The sequence below is a fragment of the Phyllobates terribilis genome, unplaced genomic scaffold, assembly GCF_046119375.1.
Source record: "Phyllobates terribilis strain yellow unplaced genomic scaffold, ASM4611937v1 Scaffold_5__5_contigs__length_657084704, whole genome shotgun sequence".
NCBI classification, from domain to species: domain Eukaryota; kingdom Metazoa; phylum Chordata; class Amphibia; order Anura; family Dendrobatidae; genus Phyllobates; species Phyllobates terribilis.
In genome coordinates this window covers 119751519-119766986 of record NW_027362765.1, presented here as the reverse complement: position 1 = coordinate 119766986, position 15468 = coordinate 119751519, and the positions used below count along the sequence as shown (strand labels likewise).

Sequence of the window (15468 nt, the reverse complement as noted above, 5' to 3'; positions counted from 1 at the left end):
CCTACTGTTCATTATCAATAGATGCAAAGACTAATATCATGACAAGAAGTGTATCTATTGGACCTCATCAGCCATATTGCAGTTAGGCACCACCTTCTAGTGGTTTAATACAACCTTGGTATTAGCAGAAGCAGATGACACCGTTCCTAACACTAATGATTTTTTCCACATCTAAAATGTAATTAAAGGGGTATTCCCATCTCCAAGATCCTATCCCAATATGTAGTAGGTGTAGTAATAATAATATTAGCAAATACCTCCAATTAGAAATGTAGTATAGTTTTTTTTTCTGATTCGCTATGTCTCTTTCCTCCTGTGCAGGGCATTGCAGGACCTTAGGTATCCATGGTTACGACCACTGATATAGTGACAGTTAGCTAGCTGCTAGTGGTTGTAACCGTGGATATCTAAGGTCCTGCAATGCCTGCACAGGAGGAAAGAGACATAGCGAATCAGAAAAACTATACTACATTTCTAATTGGAGGTATTTGCTAATATTATTATTATTATTACACCTACTACATATTGGGATAGGATCTTGGAGATGGGAATAACCCTTTAAGACTGTGTTCACACTCATACAGTGCTATCAGCTGAGCATTACGCCATTGCTTCTGTAAGAATCTTGGAAAAATAGTATTCCGATGGGGAACCGCGATGGAGCCATGCAATTCACTGAAGCCAATGGAGTCACTTTGGATATTGTCTGGCCTTCATCTTGCCTGTGTTTGTAGCAGACCACGTTTTTTGTGCATGCCTAAAAAATACAAAAACAGTACCAGGATAGAGGTCAGACAGTGTCCACAGTGACTCCATCAACTTCTATGAAGACAATGGCTCCATTTTTGTTGGAATACTGTTATTTTAGGGAGTTCCGACAAACCCTGAAGTGCTCAGCGAAGAGCGCTGTATGTGTGTGAACCTAGTCTAAAGAAGACCTGGCAAACGAATGGATGCTTCAAAGTTATAGCCTAAAGTCGAAAGGCCTCCAAACAATCAGCCAAATTCACTGAGATGTATAGGGCTCTTCCGACTCTGCTATAACTTTTGTGGCATACATTTTAATTCATTTGGTCAGGCCTTTCCTCCCACTAAGCTCCACACATTTTGAAAAAAATTATCAAAGCTGGCATAAAAATGCCAAAAGTCAGAACATTTTTGCGCAACTGCGAGTTGCACAAAAAAAGTTACAATACAAGCAAGTTTTTTGCTTAATTATTCCAAGCTTTAATCAGTCTGTTCTCTTCTCTGCCCTGTGAAGACATGAGCGAGCACTGAGAGATGGCAGGTGGCCATATGGATGTTATCGAAAGTGTATGGGAACCTTACGGGGATTGTCCAGAATTAGAAAAACATGTCTGCTTCATTTCAGAAACAGCGCCATCCCTGACCATTTATGGTGTCTGGTATTGCAATTCAGCCCCATTGTAGTGAATGGAGCTGGGTTGCAATACCTTGTATAACCAATTACCAGAGATGGTGCAAGTCGCCAACAACCCTTTTAAGGCTGCTCTACCGAAAGTTGGACAAGTTTCCTTCAGATTTTTGTCAAACATAGTGTTGTCATAAGGACCTTGTGTGCACGGCAATCACATGGGACAAAGAGGCAGTTCTCATATTTGCTAACAATCCCAAAACATCCAGGAGGCCTCCACTTTTACTGGGAGCCTCCTGGAAGAGGAAGAGTGTGCTGCTCTCAATCATTGACAAAAGGTGTGTGTAATATGTATAGATCTATGTGTAATGTGTGTACTTATATCTATGTGTAATATGTCTATATCTATGTGTAGTGTGTGTATAATATGTATACATCTGTGTGTATACATTTATCTGTGTAATTTGTATATATCTGCATTTAATATGTATATATCTGTGGATATGTACACATCTGTGTGTGTAATATGAATATATTTGTATGTATATATCTGTGGGTATAATATGAGTGTGTGCGTGTATCGGTTGATGCAATTGGAGCTAGTATCTACACCAGGCCTCTTATGTTGTGTAAGCACAATTCCATGATGAGAGTATTACTTCCCACAATTGAAGGAAATTCCCTAAATATCATCACAATGTATAATGAGCAATTGCAGGGGGAACATGTATATTTAAAAACAAGACTGGTTTAGCGGCGTCCTATGTATATCCAGGAGGGTCCCAGAAAAAGGAGAGACCTCCTGGTAGAGGAAGAGTGTGCTGCACTCAATCATTGACAAATGGTGTGTGTGTATATATCAGGTATAAATCTGTGTGTAAATATAATTATATCTATGTATTTTATGCATACATCTATGCGTGCGTATGTATACACTACCCACCATCGTTACAAGAGAAGTTGCTGATATCAGTCATATATGGATATAATTGTCTCGGCAGCTTCTCCGGACAGGAGATACGTGACAAAGTAGGGATCATGGGCGAATGAGGAAGGTCTCTTCACATCCTGTCCTGCTGTACTGTACACTAGTTATTACAGCCTCTCTCCAGCCTGAAATGGCTGATAACAGAGAATAGAGTGGATTATTCTAAATAGTAAACAGAAACTCTCGTGTTAGTGTCCTTTAACAGGCTGCTCCGTATGTATACATAAGCTGCAAACAAAAACACCTTCACAGCCCAAAACAAAGAGAATGAGGTGGCGGATAGATATCAGATACCAGCGAGTTTCATTTTTTTCTTTTTTTTTACTAACAAGATAAAAGCTGTTTACAAAACACAAAATTGTTTGGAAGCAGCAAATAAAGACAAAAGGCTCATTGGGAGCGGTGCGGCCCACACAGCCTGCTAATGAGAGGCACATTGTCCTTTGGTCCGCCACGTCCTGACACAGCGGCTAATATTAACCCTGCGATCACAGGGGACTCTCTGTTCCATGTCCACAGCACTCATTGGAGCTCGCTGACCTGTAATTCGTTCACTTAACAGGGTCAATAAAATCCAACGGCGAATGGTGTGCCATGAAATCTGGAGCAAGGACGAGGGTGATGGCGGCCAGAGATGTGCAGGTCTTCCCCCAGTTGGGTCCCCTTTGTATCCGTTTTCCCATGGATCGATAAATGCAGACACATACCGCACACTGTCCACTGTATGCCGTTTTGCATCAGTTTGTGTATTTTAACATAAGATGATGGATCTCATTAATTGTTATGGGACTATAACTTTGATGCACTTTGTTATCACTGACTTCACAAAAATTAATAGGATCCATCAAGAGAACGGTCACAAGTGTGAACATTAGACAGCTTTAGGCACACATATCCCCCAAATACTAAAAGTTTGTTTTTCCAGATACAGAGCTCTAAATCCCCTGAAATTACAGAGATTCATAATGACATTCTAACTACCTGCAGACACCACTAGAGGGAGCTCAGGAGCTTACTGCATACTGTTTACGCATCGAACAAAATAACAGAACAGTCTGCAATGAGCTCCCTCTAGTGGTTGCTGCAGAATCTTTTTATATATAAAATATATTTGGAGCTCTGTATTAGAAAGACAAAGATACAATCCCTATACAGATTTATTGATGAATCCATCTGCACAATAAGATGGACGGGAAACAAAAGTGCAACAGAAAAAGTACGAACTCGGTCTTTTATCAATCTAACTTCTAGGAATCTAATTCGATGGTCTAACCTATGGGGTACAGAAGACTTCACTTGCCTTCAGAACAGAATACTGTTAGTGACCAAAGGTTTAGTTTGATGGGATAGAATAGTGGTATGAGTTTATAAGCGCTAGTCTCCCAATAAAGATGATACCTTTTTTGTAGAGATCTGATACGCCAGTCAAGAGAAATCCAAGATAGGCGCCATATGCAAATAAGGCTAGCAGTGCACTGGGGACGTGCCAGTGGTCTTGGATGAAGTGCATTGACACGCCTCCAGTGCTCTTCCAGCCTGATTTGCATATGGTGTCTATGCTAGATTTCTCATGACTCGAACATCACATCTCTACAAAAAAAAAAAAAAGTATATATTTTATTTGGGGGACAGACGCCTATACATCTAAACTGCTACCTTCATACGTACAAATGTACTAACAGGACCCCTTTAAAGGAGCTTTTCAGTTTGGTTTAAATAATCTTCAATCATTTTAGAATAAAAAGCTTAGCAACTTTATCATATATTTGTGTTTCAATTCCTCATCATTTGCAAATTCTCAGCTTGCTGACAGTGAATGGAAACCTTCCAGAAGCTGTAAAGCCATCATGGCTATGTCCGGAGATTACTACAAGAAAGATACACTGTGATGAACCCTGCAGGTTTCCATTCACTGTCATGTAGCAGACATGAAAATAATGGAGAATCAGAGTATTAAAAAGTCACAGAACTTTTCATCGTACAAAGAAAAATGAAAAACCCCTTTAAATTGGAAAAGTATTTTCATAGATGCAATGGCCACTCAGCTACATGCAAATGACAAGGACGGGGTGAGAGACTGAAGATTTATCCTGGTAATGAACATAACTGATTACTGCGGACAATAAAATTCCCTCGATCCAGTGCAACATCAGATACATGTAGCAGAGCCAACGTTACAGATGAAGCAGAGCAGAGTTTGTCAAGTTTTAGATGTAAAATCTATTACATTATATTGATTTCAATGACAAACTCAGCTCTGCTACATCAGACGGTTCATTAATCATTACCCAAGGCTTTAAAAAAAAAAAAAAACAACTGAAATGCTGTTTGTGCTACTTGGCATAAACCATTCTCTTACAAGTCCCTATGCCATGTAATAAGCCCCCATATACCACAGCTTTGTACCCTACTCATTATACACCTGGTAGGGTTTATTAGGCTTTGCCCTGCAGGGGGTGCTGCAGACTTCAGGCTCAGGTATCACAGGACGAGCCTAAAACCCAACACCTGCTCGGAGCCAAGAAGAGCAGATTCAAGTAAGTCAGCAGAGCAGGGGGTGATGGGGTTAAGGCTTCGTCCATCTCCATGTATTGTGCTTCTACGGTATAAATGGCATACAGGATCTAAGGTGTGTAACCTACAGGTAGGGAACTACAAGTCTCAGCATGCTGGCACATGCAATAGGTTGTGCATTGATAGTCCGGGTAAGCACTGAGCTTGGTATTCACTTACCAATACAAGCAGAATATAACTCAACAATTATACCTGGGTCTTTGCACCTGTACCAGCACTACAACTCCCAGGATGACAAACTGGACAGGCCATGTTGGGAGTTGTGGTTTTGCAACAGTCAGATACATGTAAAAGTATTAAACACTACAAAACAAACAGATTGGTGGTCCCGATAGTGTAACACAAATCCACAAACTGTCCAGCTTTTCGCGACATCACATCATCCTGCTACGAGGACAGTTTTTGGGCCTCTCTGGCTTGCCGTAATCCATACAGCCATTTTATGACCCTGGCGTTCCGTTCAATGATCGATATCCCGTAAGGAATACGTGCTTTTGCCGCCGTAGTCTCTTCGGGGGTGACTGCGCTGACCTGGGATTGGGCATATTCGGAGCTTTCTGCACTGACACTGTGGAACTTGACAGACACAATATCTGAACTTGCCCGGACGAAATGCTCTGCTCCTATGTTCGAAACCTCCCCGGGGTCCAGACCGCAATAATTGAAGAAACGTTCAAGGTCGGCGCTGGCTCGAGAATACCGGTCGCTCAGGTCGGACTTGGAACGATGTAGGATGGTTTGCTTTTTCCCTTTTTCGCTTGGGGTACCTGTGGGGGAGCAGAGGGGACTGTCAGCGGGCTGGCACGATTTGGTGGGGAGTTCGATCACTGGGGTGATGAGGATTTTTGGAGAAGGTAATAGATGAGGTGCGTCACCAGGACGAACATCCACTCTGCGTACAGCCGTTGTGCCAGGTGTCCGGTGGCTGACGGGAGTGCTTGGGGTGGATGAATTCTGTAGCTTCTCCACTTCTTGCCATGGCACAATATCTGCCCGAGGGGAGGTCAGAGGACTGTCACAAATGTTTATCAGGTTATTAAGAATCTCCAGATTTAGAGAATTTTTCGCCCCTCGATTTTCTCCCCTTGTTGTAGTTGGGGAGCCCTTGCGATTGGGGGTCAGCAGCACTCTCCGAACACCCGGGGAGAAGAGTGGCTGCCGGGACAGCACGGGCTTCACCGGCTCTTGCTTGGTGCTGACCACTTGTTTGCTTTTGACGTACTTTGCTTTATCAGCTTCCAGCCTCTCCACCGCACTGGGTTTCCGAGCTCCATTCTCCGCCTGCCGTCGAAAGTATTCAGGACCTTTGTTGAGGATTCGGAACGGCATGACGGAAGCGAGAGGGGCACCCATCCCTGCTGACTGTAACGTGCCCACGGACATGGTGAGGACTCCTCTGTATCGTTGAGTCTCGGTGCTTTTCGATAGGGACGGCAAATCCTAACATCCCACAGCGTCCAGGATGGAAGAGACTCTCCTGCAGGAAAAGAAGTACGAAACAGGAGAGACAATGTTAACTCTGCTCATCCCTGTACTGTGCAGTTTACAAGTGTTTGCCGGTCTGACAGCATCACACACACAAAGCCACAGGCTGTACCCGAGGGCGGGCCGCTCTTTACATTCACCGTGCAGCCCTCCACCCTCTCCTACTCCATTCGCCCAATCCCTGCCATAGGCACCTCTTCAAAATGTCCAGCTCCCACCCACCCCGTGTGGCAGTTGCTGGCAGCAATACTACCAACCACAAGCCCCCACCTCCATCCTCGCTGCTAATAGAGCCCCCCTTGTAGACATCTGTCCCTGAACTGCTGCTCCATGGCTGGAAAATTCCACTCTGGGAAATTCACATTATCTATTGATTTGGTTGCACTATGACCTGGAATTATCTTTGCATCATGCCGCATGATTGGCACAGTGGGGCAATTGTACCATGACATGTCTTGTGCAACTTTTCTAAAGTCTAATGTCAGCCCCTGGCACTACCCAGCAGCAAAGCGCCCTCTCCGGATGCACCTTCATGTTGCAATATTCGACACAGCCCATTGTCACATGGCAGGGGAAGGCAATGTGCTCCTAATAATGGGGGAACAGCATCACCAGGGCAACCGGTGACCCACATTACAGAAAGAAAAACAAAAACCGGCTCTGTGAAAGGGGGGCTGGAGGCACAGACGCTTCGGCCACCTCCTCTGGGGAGATAAGTGCTGCTGGAAGGAGGGTCAGCCTGATCACAATGACCTGTCCATCAGGTTGATAGAAAGAAGGGAGTGGATGGGGGAAGGGCAGCATCCAAAAAAGAGAAAGGAGACAATTAGATTTAAACATGAATTATCCCCTCCCGGGCTTTAGAGGAAAGTGACCTGGCGCTCCGGCGGGGGATCAAATCCCAGTGTATCCGCACATATGGTGCCACCTTTACCATAGCCTCCTACCTGTGCCATCCTAGTGCCAGCCACCCACCTAAAACAACAGCGGCATCATTCAGTTCAGACACTACACAGCAGCAGTGTCTCCTTGTATGGCCACCTACATACACAGCAGTGCCATCTTACTCTCCCTATCTGCTCTCATTGGGAACACTCAACAAACAGCAATTTTTTGGGGGTAACAATGCAATTTTTTAATCATTTTCATGAGTGGAAGCCAGAAGATTCAGAAGGAATGGGAAATATGAAGAAAGTTCTCAGACAACTCCTTTTTGCTGGATCCACTTCTGCCTCAAAAGACAGCATCAGCTTTCCCCCCCAAAATAATAAGACAAAACGCTGTGTGACATAACCCTGAACTTAAAAAATTTTTACACACACGATATACTTTTTCGAGGTGGCCCTCTACGGTATATTCCTGTAAGACATATATCTGCTAAAAGGACATTCTTTCTTTTGGCTGCTCTCTGGTAAATTGGGATCTATAGCTCTTCCTGATGCATATGTGCACTTAGTGCTGCGCCTATCATGGCCGCCTGCACAGATATCAGCGTTCTTACACCTCACCTCTTACCTTGGGAGGTCAGAATCCTTGCGGAGTCCTGGGTGCCTCTTTCCCAAACTGTGGCCTCCTCACCTGGTTCTCACTGTGCCTCCACCCCTACCTCTGAGGCCCACACCTCTTCCTGTATGACTACTAATCTGTCTCCTCCAGCACTTAACCATTCATAGCCCGCTTGTCTCCCATATGCTGAGGTTTTACTTTTACCTGGAAAGTATAAACTGAATTAGGCTAGGTATGCACAGCGTTCAGCAGGGGTATGATGGTTTCTGTCGCAATCCCTGAAAAAATTGGATTCAGACGTGCTCTGACGGAGCCATTCATTACAGAGAAATGGACTCCATTTACCGCGGTGTCCGTCTTCTTGGATGAGCACAAAAGCAGAGACAACAAGGCTCTTATGCCCCTCTGAAAATATGGATAATATGAGAAAAGAGCACAAAGGGAGTCCATGTGCAATGAATGGCTCAGTTTTTTAGGGATTCTGATGGAAGCCATCAAACTACTTCTTCAGACACAAAATATTAACATTGTGTTACATTATAGTCAATGGATAATGTATGCAATGTTCCCTTTTATATATTTTAACTACTTTTTTATTGTAGGTATAAGGTTACACGGCGACACGTGTCGCGCAACAGTGAAATTGCAGTGTCACATTGGGACATCGCATCTAATGATTTCCTATGATGTCGCACTGCGACCTCTTGCTACTGAGCCCTGTGCACACGTTGAGTTTTTTACCTCAGTATCTATAACCCAAAACCAGGAGTGAAACAATCAGAGGAAAAGTATAATAGAAACATGTCACCATTTCTGCATTTTTCACCCACTCCTGGTTTTGGCTTACAAATACTGAGGTAAAAAAACTCATCAAATACTCAATGTGTGAACGTGGCCTTATACCCAGTCAGAAATGTTTCCAAATGTGTTGGATTCCCTTGCCATAGGCTTCAATACAAGGCACATGCGACTGCGACTTGCATGCGACTTATCTATGATCCATCCATTTTTTTTACAGTTCCAAAATAGTTGCGCTACAGCAAGTCGCTGACAAGCTGCACAAATGCTTTTGGTCGCGCTACTTTCTGAAAATTGCTGTCGTGCGTCTGCCATGTAACCCCATAGGGTGCAATCAGACGGCCGTATAACATGGACGACGATCGCATCGCAGTGCACGGACTGGCCGGCGGCTCTCCTGACCTAAGCATGACAGCCTGTATTTCTATGCAGCTGTCACCCTCGGGTCAGGAGAGCCGTCAACCAGTCCGAGCATGTGATCGTCGCCCGTGTTATACGGCCGTCTGACTGCACCCTCAATGTCAAAATGTGCTCAAATGTGTAACTATGGCCCCGATTCATCAAAGCCATTTTCCCAGATCTCAGAGTTGCACAAAAATGTTGTGACTTTTCATGCCAGTTTTGGCGGAGCAGTGGCAGGACAGGTGTGTGGCGGGGAGTGTGATGCTACAGCTCATCTAATTCATGATGAGCTGTGCTTAAGCCAGAAATCTTACTCAAGTCAGGGACCGGAGTAAGATTTCTGGCGTGATGCACAGAGGTGCGCACCACTCGTCAGACACTCCTTTATGCCTCTTCATGAATCAGGAGCGTCTGACCCCACCATGTCACCTTGCCGTGCTTGGTGAATCGGGGTCAACATGTTTAATGCAGACCAAGTGACATACCACGGCAAATCACAGACTTTTTTATGGCTGCACAATCAGAACTGAATTAATACTGCACGCTATGATCTTGCAATGTGGTTTTTGCTCACATGGTTTTTACAAAAGATGCCCATTTATGTTACATGCTTCACTAGTAAAAACAAAGGCAACTGACGGTAAGGCTGGGGGTACGGGGCGAGGTTGACTGCGTGACCAAAGATTGCAGTACAACGTAATGGAAGTGAATGGAGTCACATTGCGACCTGCAAGCAACTAACAAGTCACAAAAAGTCAGAACAAGTTGGATTTTTTGTGACTTGTCGCTGTATTTTTGGGGTCACAATTTGACCCCATTCACCTGCATTATGCTGCGATGTATACAGTGATTTTGGCTATGGGATTTGTCGCCGTCAGTCGCCTTGTAGCTCCAGCCAAAAACCGCAAGCTTTGATGGTAGAAAAAGTCCTTATATCAGGGGCTCTGCTCTAATTATCACTGCGATGGAGGTAATTGCAGGTAATTTCCAGGGGCAGTACAAGGATTTATATGGATATCAAAGAGAAATCCCATGGACATGATGATAACAGTGATATAACCTATGAAAATAATGGAGAAAGACTGACTGTTCCCAAGAGGTTACAGTCCGAGAGAAGAAGGAACGTACATACAACACAGTGGTCCTGACCCGCATGGACTCAGATATGAGGCACATTAATCTAATATAATAACTGCATGTAAGTTACCAACACACATGGTATCACAATGCCTGGATGCCCACTACTTATGCCCTATGTGACTTTAAGAGCTTCAAAGTGCCAGGTAAATCGTGGGCGTACATCACGTTCCAACATGCCAATGGTGACAGGGCAGCCTCAACGAGGACACGTTGCTCCATTTCGGGGAAGGGCCGACTGACTCAGGCGCTCCACCTCGGCACCAAAGAAAGTTTGGAGAAAACTAAAAATACCTCAACAACAAACAGGGCGCCATCAATGAAACACGACAGGTCAGATCCAGCTCTGGGGCTCCGGATAATGACTTGTGTTGTGAATGCTCATAAAGTTTCTTGGTAATTAATTGATTTAATATGGGCACAAGCATCCGCCGGGTGTGAAAGTATAACTGCCGTCACCCTGACTCACAGCACAGGCCAAAATCACAGACACTCAGAGCAGAACTGTCTGGGCTTGTAGCTCAATACTCTGATTGTAGAGATAACATCCAAGTAAGGCTGTGTGCCCATGATGCGTTTTTTAAGCGTTTCCGCAGCGGTAAAAACGCTGCAGAAACGCTTAAAAACGCATCGTAGAAGGTCTGCCATGTTCCCCAATGATAATTAATCCGCATGTGCTGTGCACATGCTGCGGAAATTTCCGCTGCAGATTATCATTGAGGAAAAAAACGCAGCACTACCAATTATTTTGCGGAAGTGCTGCGTTTTCGCCGCCATTGACTTGCATTGGAACTCATGGATTCCGCATCACTGCATCTGTACATGCGGAATCCAAACGTTTCAATGTGCGGATGGTACCCGGGTCTGGAGGACAGGAGACTCTCCTCCGGACCCGGGTACCATAGTACCTGTGAAAAAAAGAATAAAATAAAAAATAAATGTTATATTTATCTTCTGACGGCCCCCGCTCTCCTTGTCTTCACTTGCCGGCAACTCGCGGTGGACTGAAGGACCTGCGTTGACGTTGTGTCACCCAGGGGGAATATAGGGGACTCGCTACCCGGGCCTTTTACCTTCTGTGGGATGTCACGGCAGTCGGCTCCCAGGCCCGTACTCTGGGTCTCTCTTTAAAAAGGGGTTTTAGTATACAGTTTGTCTCATGACGCCACCTGTGGTTTCCGGTAATGGTTACCGGCGCTGCTGCAGACCTCCGGGGGTGATGGGATGGCAGCTGGGATCTTTCCGCTCCCCACAGGCAGAGTGAGCCCCTAGGGCAGTGTAGGTGCAGATGGTGGTGATGCTGGGACTTGTGGTGCAGGAGAGATGGCGCAGCGGAAATAACTGACAGAGGCAGTGCAGTGCCGTCATCCGAGTTTTACTCACAGTTCTTGTTCAAGGTTCTCAGGTACACTGTACGGGTGTCAGCCTCCGCGTTGCACTGCGTCCACCAGACCAGAGGTTCAGCACTTTCTCAGATATATCAGGAGTGCTTGACGGAACCCCCGCTTTCTTTATGTTCCTTACTAAACCGACTTCCCGCGCTGGGTCTTCTCCCTCCTGCCCTGCGCTTCCCACACACAGTCCCGATCGGGTGCTCTGAAGTCCCTCTGGGCAACCTGGAGTTCCCGGACCTACTTGATGCCCTTCACGGTGACTTGGGTGAGACTGTGGCTACTGCACCATGGAAGTGAAGAAGCCTTCGGTTTTTCCAGCCGAGACCTGGAGTAACATGGCTGGTCCAGGGACCGGTCCCCTTCTTGTGGCCTGATCCCTCTGACACCTGGCAGATTCGGGCGTACGGGTGCTGTCCTGCACTCACCGTACCCCCTGGGATCCCTTCTGTAAAACGGAGCCTTTCTCCTCTGCTCCCCTCCTGGGCCTCTATTACTAGGCCCTACACATGGAGCAGACCTCCTGAAGAGACTCTGCTCCCCTCCTCTCCTTTCACTGACTTCTCTGTCTCACTGTCCTGCCACCCTAAGATGGCTTCCCTTTATATACCTCCTATAATGGTGCTCCCCTACTCTACATCCTCCACCCACACCCACTACTGGTTCCCCCTCTCTTTGGTTCCCCCCACTCCAGCCAGGGACAGGGCTCAGCAGGAACACAATGCATCTTGCCCTTCCAGCCGGCCTGGAGTAGTGTAGTGTTGAATGCGGGTGTTGGGGTTCCGGGCAGCACTCCCTCCTTACCTGAGAGAAGGAGACACCACACCTCTGGGTGAGGTGCAGTACCTCTGTGGCGACTGAACCCTCAGGGGCGCGACAACGTCATAGTCATGTGACGGCAGATCCTTCAGTGTAGTGCACCGCGAGCTGCCGGCAAGCCAGGACGGAGCGAATAAAGACTCCGGGGGCCATCAGAAGGTAAGTATAGATTTATTTTTTTATTTTTTACCATTCTTTAAAGGTCACAGTATATAAATCCATGCCTTTTGCATGGATTTATATAGTGTGACTAAGTTGACAAGCACTTTCCAAGTGATGCTAAAATCGCTTGCTTGTCAACCCGCATGCGGAAATGCATGTGAAGAACGCTTCACTTCCGCATGTCCCTGGCAGGAAAACGCATGTACAATCCGCATGCGTTTTTTCTGCCAGGGAGATGCAGAAACGCTCAGGAAAAAATCCTAGCCTAATAGACTATATGCCCCTCAGGCAGCGTGCCCACGATCAGGAATAGCAGCGTTTTGGACGCAACTCACCTGCGATGCGTCCAAACTGCTGCGTTCTACAGTAGAAGCACATACATATAATTATATGTACAGCTGGTATAACCTGGGCATCTTCTGTATATAGTGATATGGAGCATGCTGGTATAACCTGGGCATCTTCTGTATATAATTATATATGTATAGCTGGTATAAGTTATACATCTTCTGCATATAGTGATATGGAGCATGCTGGTATAACCTGGGCATATTCTGTATATACTGTAACTATATATGTACAGCTGGTATAAGTTATACATCTTCTGTATATAGTGATATGGAGCATGCTGGTATAACCTGGGTATATTCTGTATATAACTATATATGTACAGCTGGTATAAGTTGTACATCTTCTTGTACATAGTGATATGGAGCATGCTGATATAACCTGGGTATCTTCTGTGTATAATTATGTATGTACAGCTGGTATAAGTTATATATTTTCTTGTATATAGTGATATGGAACATGCTGATATAACCTGGGTATCTTCTGTGTATATTTGTACGTATATAGCTGGTATAAGCAGGGATGGATTAAGAGTAGCCAGGGCCCTGGGCAGTTTAGAAGGCGTGGGCCCCTCCGGTACCTGTTGTATCACGTGACATGTCACATGATCTCCTTTGACAAATCATGTGATAGGTCATGTGAGCAACACACAAGTGCTTTGGTGCATATCTGTAGATGGAAAAAGACGTGCAAATTTTTCCCTTGTGTACAGCGATACGCATAACATAGCGCTAAACAAAATAGAGCAGGTGTGGGAGATCAATTTTCCCAAGGGGCCACATGACTGTTGTGGAGGTCGCACCAATAGGCTGAATTTAATTATGCACAATATTAATATTAACATATTTATTATAATTAATTGTATGACTTAATATTGAGCACAATTAAGTATGCTGACATCCCACTATATACAGTATAAGCCCCCATATAGCCCCCTACGTACAATATGAGCTCCCTCATAGCCCTCTACATACTGTATGAGCCCGCACATAATCTCCCTATATACAGTATGAGTCCCCATATAGCTCACTATATACAGTATGAGCCTCATATAGCCTCCTAGATACAGTATGAGCCCCCACATAGATCCTTAGATACTGTGTGAGGCCACACATATCCATCTATATACAGTATGAGGCCGCACGTAGCTCCCTAGGTACGGTATGAGGCCGCATGTAGCTCCTTGGGTACAGTATGGGGCCCACGTAGCTCCCTGGATACAGTATGAGGCCGCATGTAGCTCCCTGGGTACAGTATGGGGCTGCACGTAGCTCAGTGGGTACAGTATAAGGCCGCATGTAGCTCCCTGGGTACAATATGGGGTCGCATGTAGCTCCCTGGGTTCAGTATGAGGTCGCACGTAGCTCCCTGGTTACAGTAAGGGGGCCGCACGTAGCTCAGTGGGTACAGTATAAGGCTGCATGTAGCTCCCTGGGTACAATATGGGGTCGCACCTAGCTCAGTGGGTACAATATGGGGTCGCATGTAGCTCAGTGGGTACAGTATAAGGCCGCACGTATCTCCCTGGATACAGTATGGGGCCGCATATAGCTCCCTGGGTACAGTATGGGGCCGCATGTAGCTTCCTGGGTACATTATGGGGCCACACGTAGCTCCCTGGGTACAGTATGGGGCTGCACGTAGCTCAGTGGGTACAGTATAAGGCCGCATGTAGCTCCCTGGGTACAATATGGGGCCGCACGTAGCTCCCTGGGTTCAATATGAGGTCGCACGTAGCTCCCTGGTTACAGTAAGGGGGCCGCACGTAGCTCAGTGGGTACAGTATAAGGCTGCATGTAGCTCCCTGGGTACAATATGGGGTCGCACGTAGCTCAGTGGGTACAATATGGGGTCGCACGTAGCTCAGTGGGTACAGTATAAGGCCGCACGTATCTCCCTGGATACAGTATGGGGCCGCATATAGCTCCCTGGGTACAGTATGGGGCCGCATGTAGCTTCCTGGGTACATTATGGGGCCACACGTAGCTCCCTGGGTACAGTATGGGGCCGCACGTAGCTCCCTGGGTACAGTATGGGACCGCACATAGCTCCCTGGGTACAGTACACACACCAGCAGGTGCACACACAAAATCATGCACATGCAGTCACACACGTAGTCATGTATATACATGAAGACTTGCACATATACAGGTCGCAGAAATGTGCACACACACAGACACATATACAGACATATACAGGTCTAAACATATTTGCAGACATGCAGAAAAATACATATAAACAGACAACACACACATACATAGATAAACACAATCATACATGCACACAGACACACAGGGGGACACATTGGGAAGCAGTCACTCACCATCCCCCGGCTTGTCTCCGGTCCCCATCCCCTGGCTTGTCTCCGGTCCAGGTCCTCTCCAGTGGTAAACACGCAGCAGTGCAGGCCGGGCGCGCACTGCGTGACGTCACTTCAGCAGACACGGCCGCGCACAGGGCGGTGTCTGCTATCTGTGCATAGC

General features: G+C 46.1%; 2 protein-coding genes across 5 annotated transcripts in view; one reads left to right on the top strand and one right to left on the bottom strand.

Moving 5' to 3' along the window:
* Positions 1-1652: 1652 nt before the first annotated feature.
* LOC141270936 (actin-binding Rho-activating protein-like) overlaps positions 1653-15468 on the top strand; it is a 48094-nt gene continuing 34278 nt past the window's right edge. Inside the window, exon 1 of one of the 2 annotated variants that reach the window (XM_073681033.1) lies at positions 1653-1713. The gene's annotated coding sequence lies outside the window, so the exon portion shown is untranslated. Of the gene's footprint in view, positions 1714-10415; positions 10599-15468 lie in introns of those variants that run through there. The other variant, XM_073681032.1, reaches the window with a different exon arrangement.
* Positions 2670-8055, bottom strand: FAM110A (family with sequence similarity 110 member A). Of its 3 annotated transcripts, none has more exons than XM_073682848.1 (2): positions 7931-8020; positions 2670-6414 (listed from the first exon to the last, which is right to left on the bottom strand). In XM_073682848.1, the coding sequence occupies exon 2, from the start codon at positions 6318-6320 to the stop codon at positions 5325-5327; it is 996 nt and encodes a 331-aa protein (XP_073538949.1). In that variant the 5' UTR covers positions 6321-6414; positions 7931-8020; the 3' UTR covers positions 2670-5324. The 3 variants fall into 3 exon arrangements, with proteins under 3 accessions (XP_073538949.1, XP_073538950.1, XP_073538948.1); XM_073682849.1 differs by lacking the exon at positions 7931-8020 and adding an exon at positions 6693-6806; XM_073682847.1 differs by having other exon boundaries at positions 2671-6414; positions 7938-8055.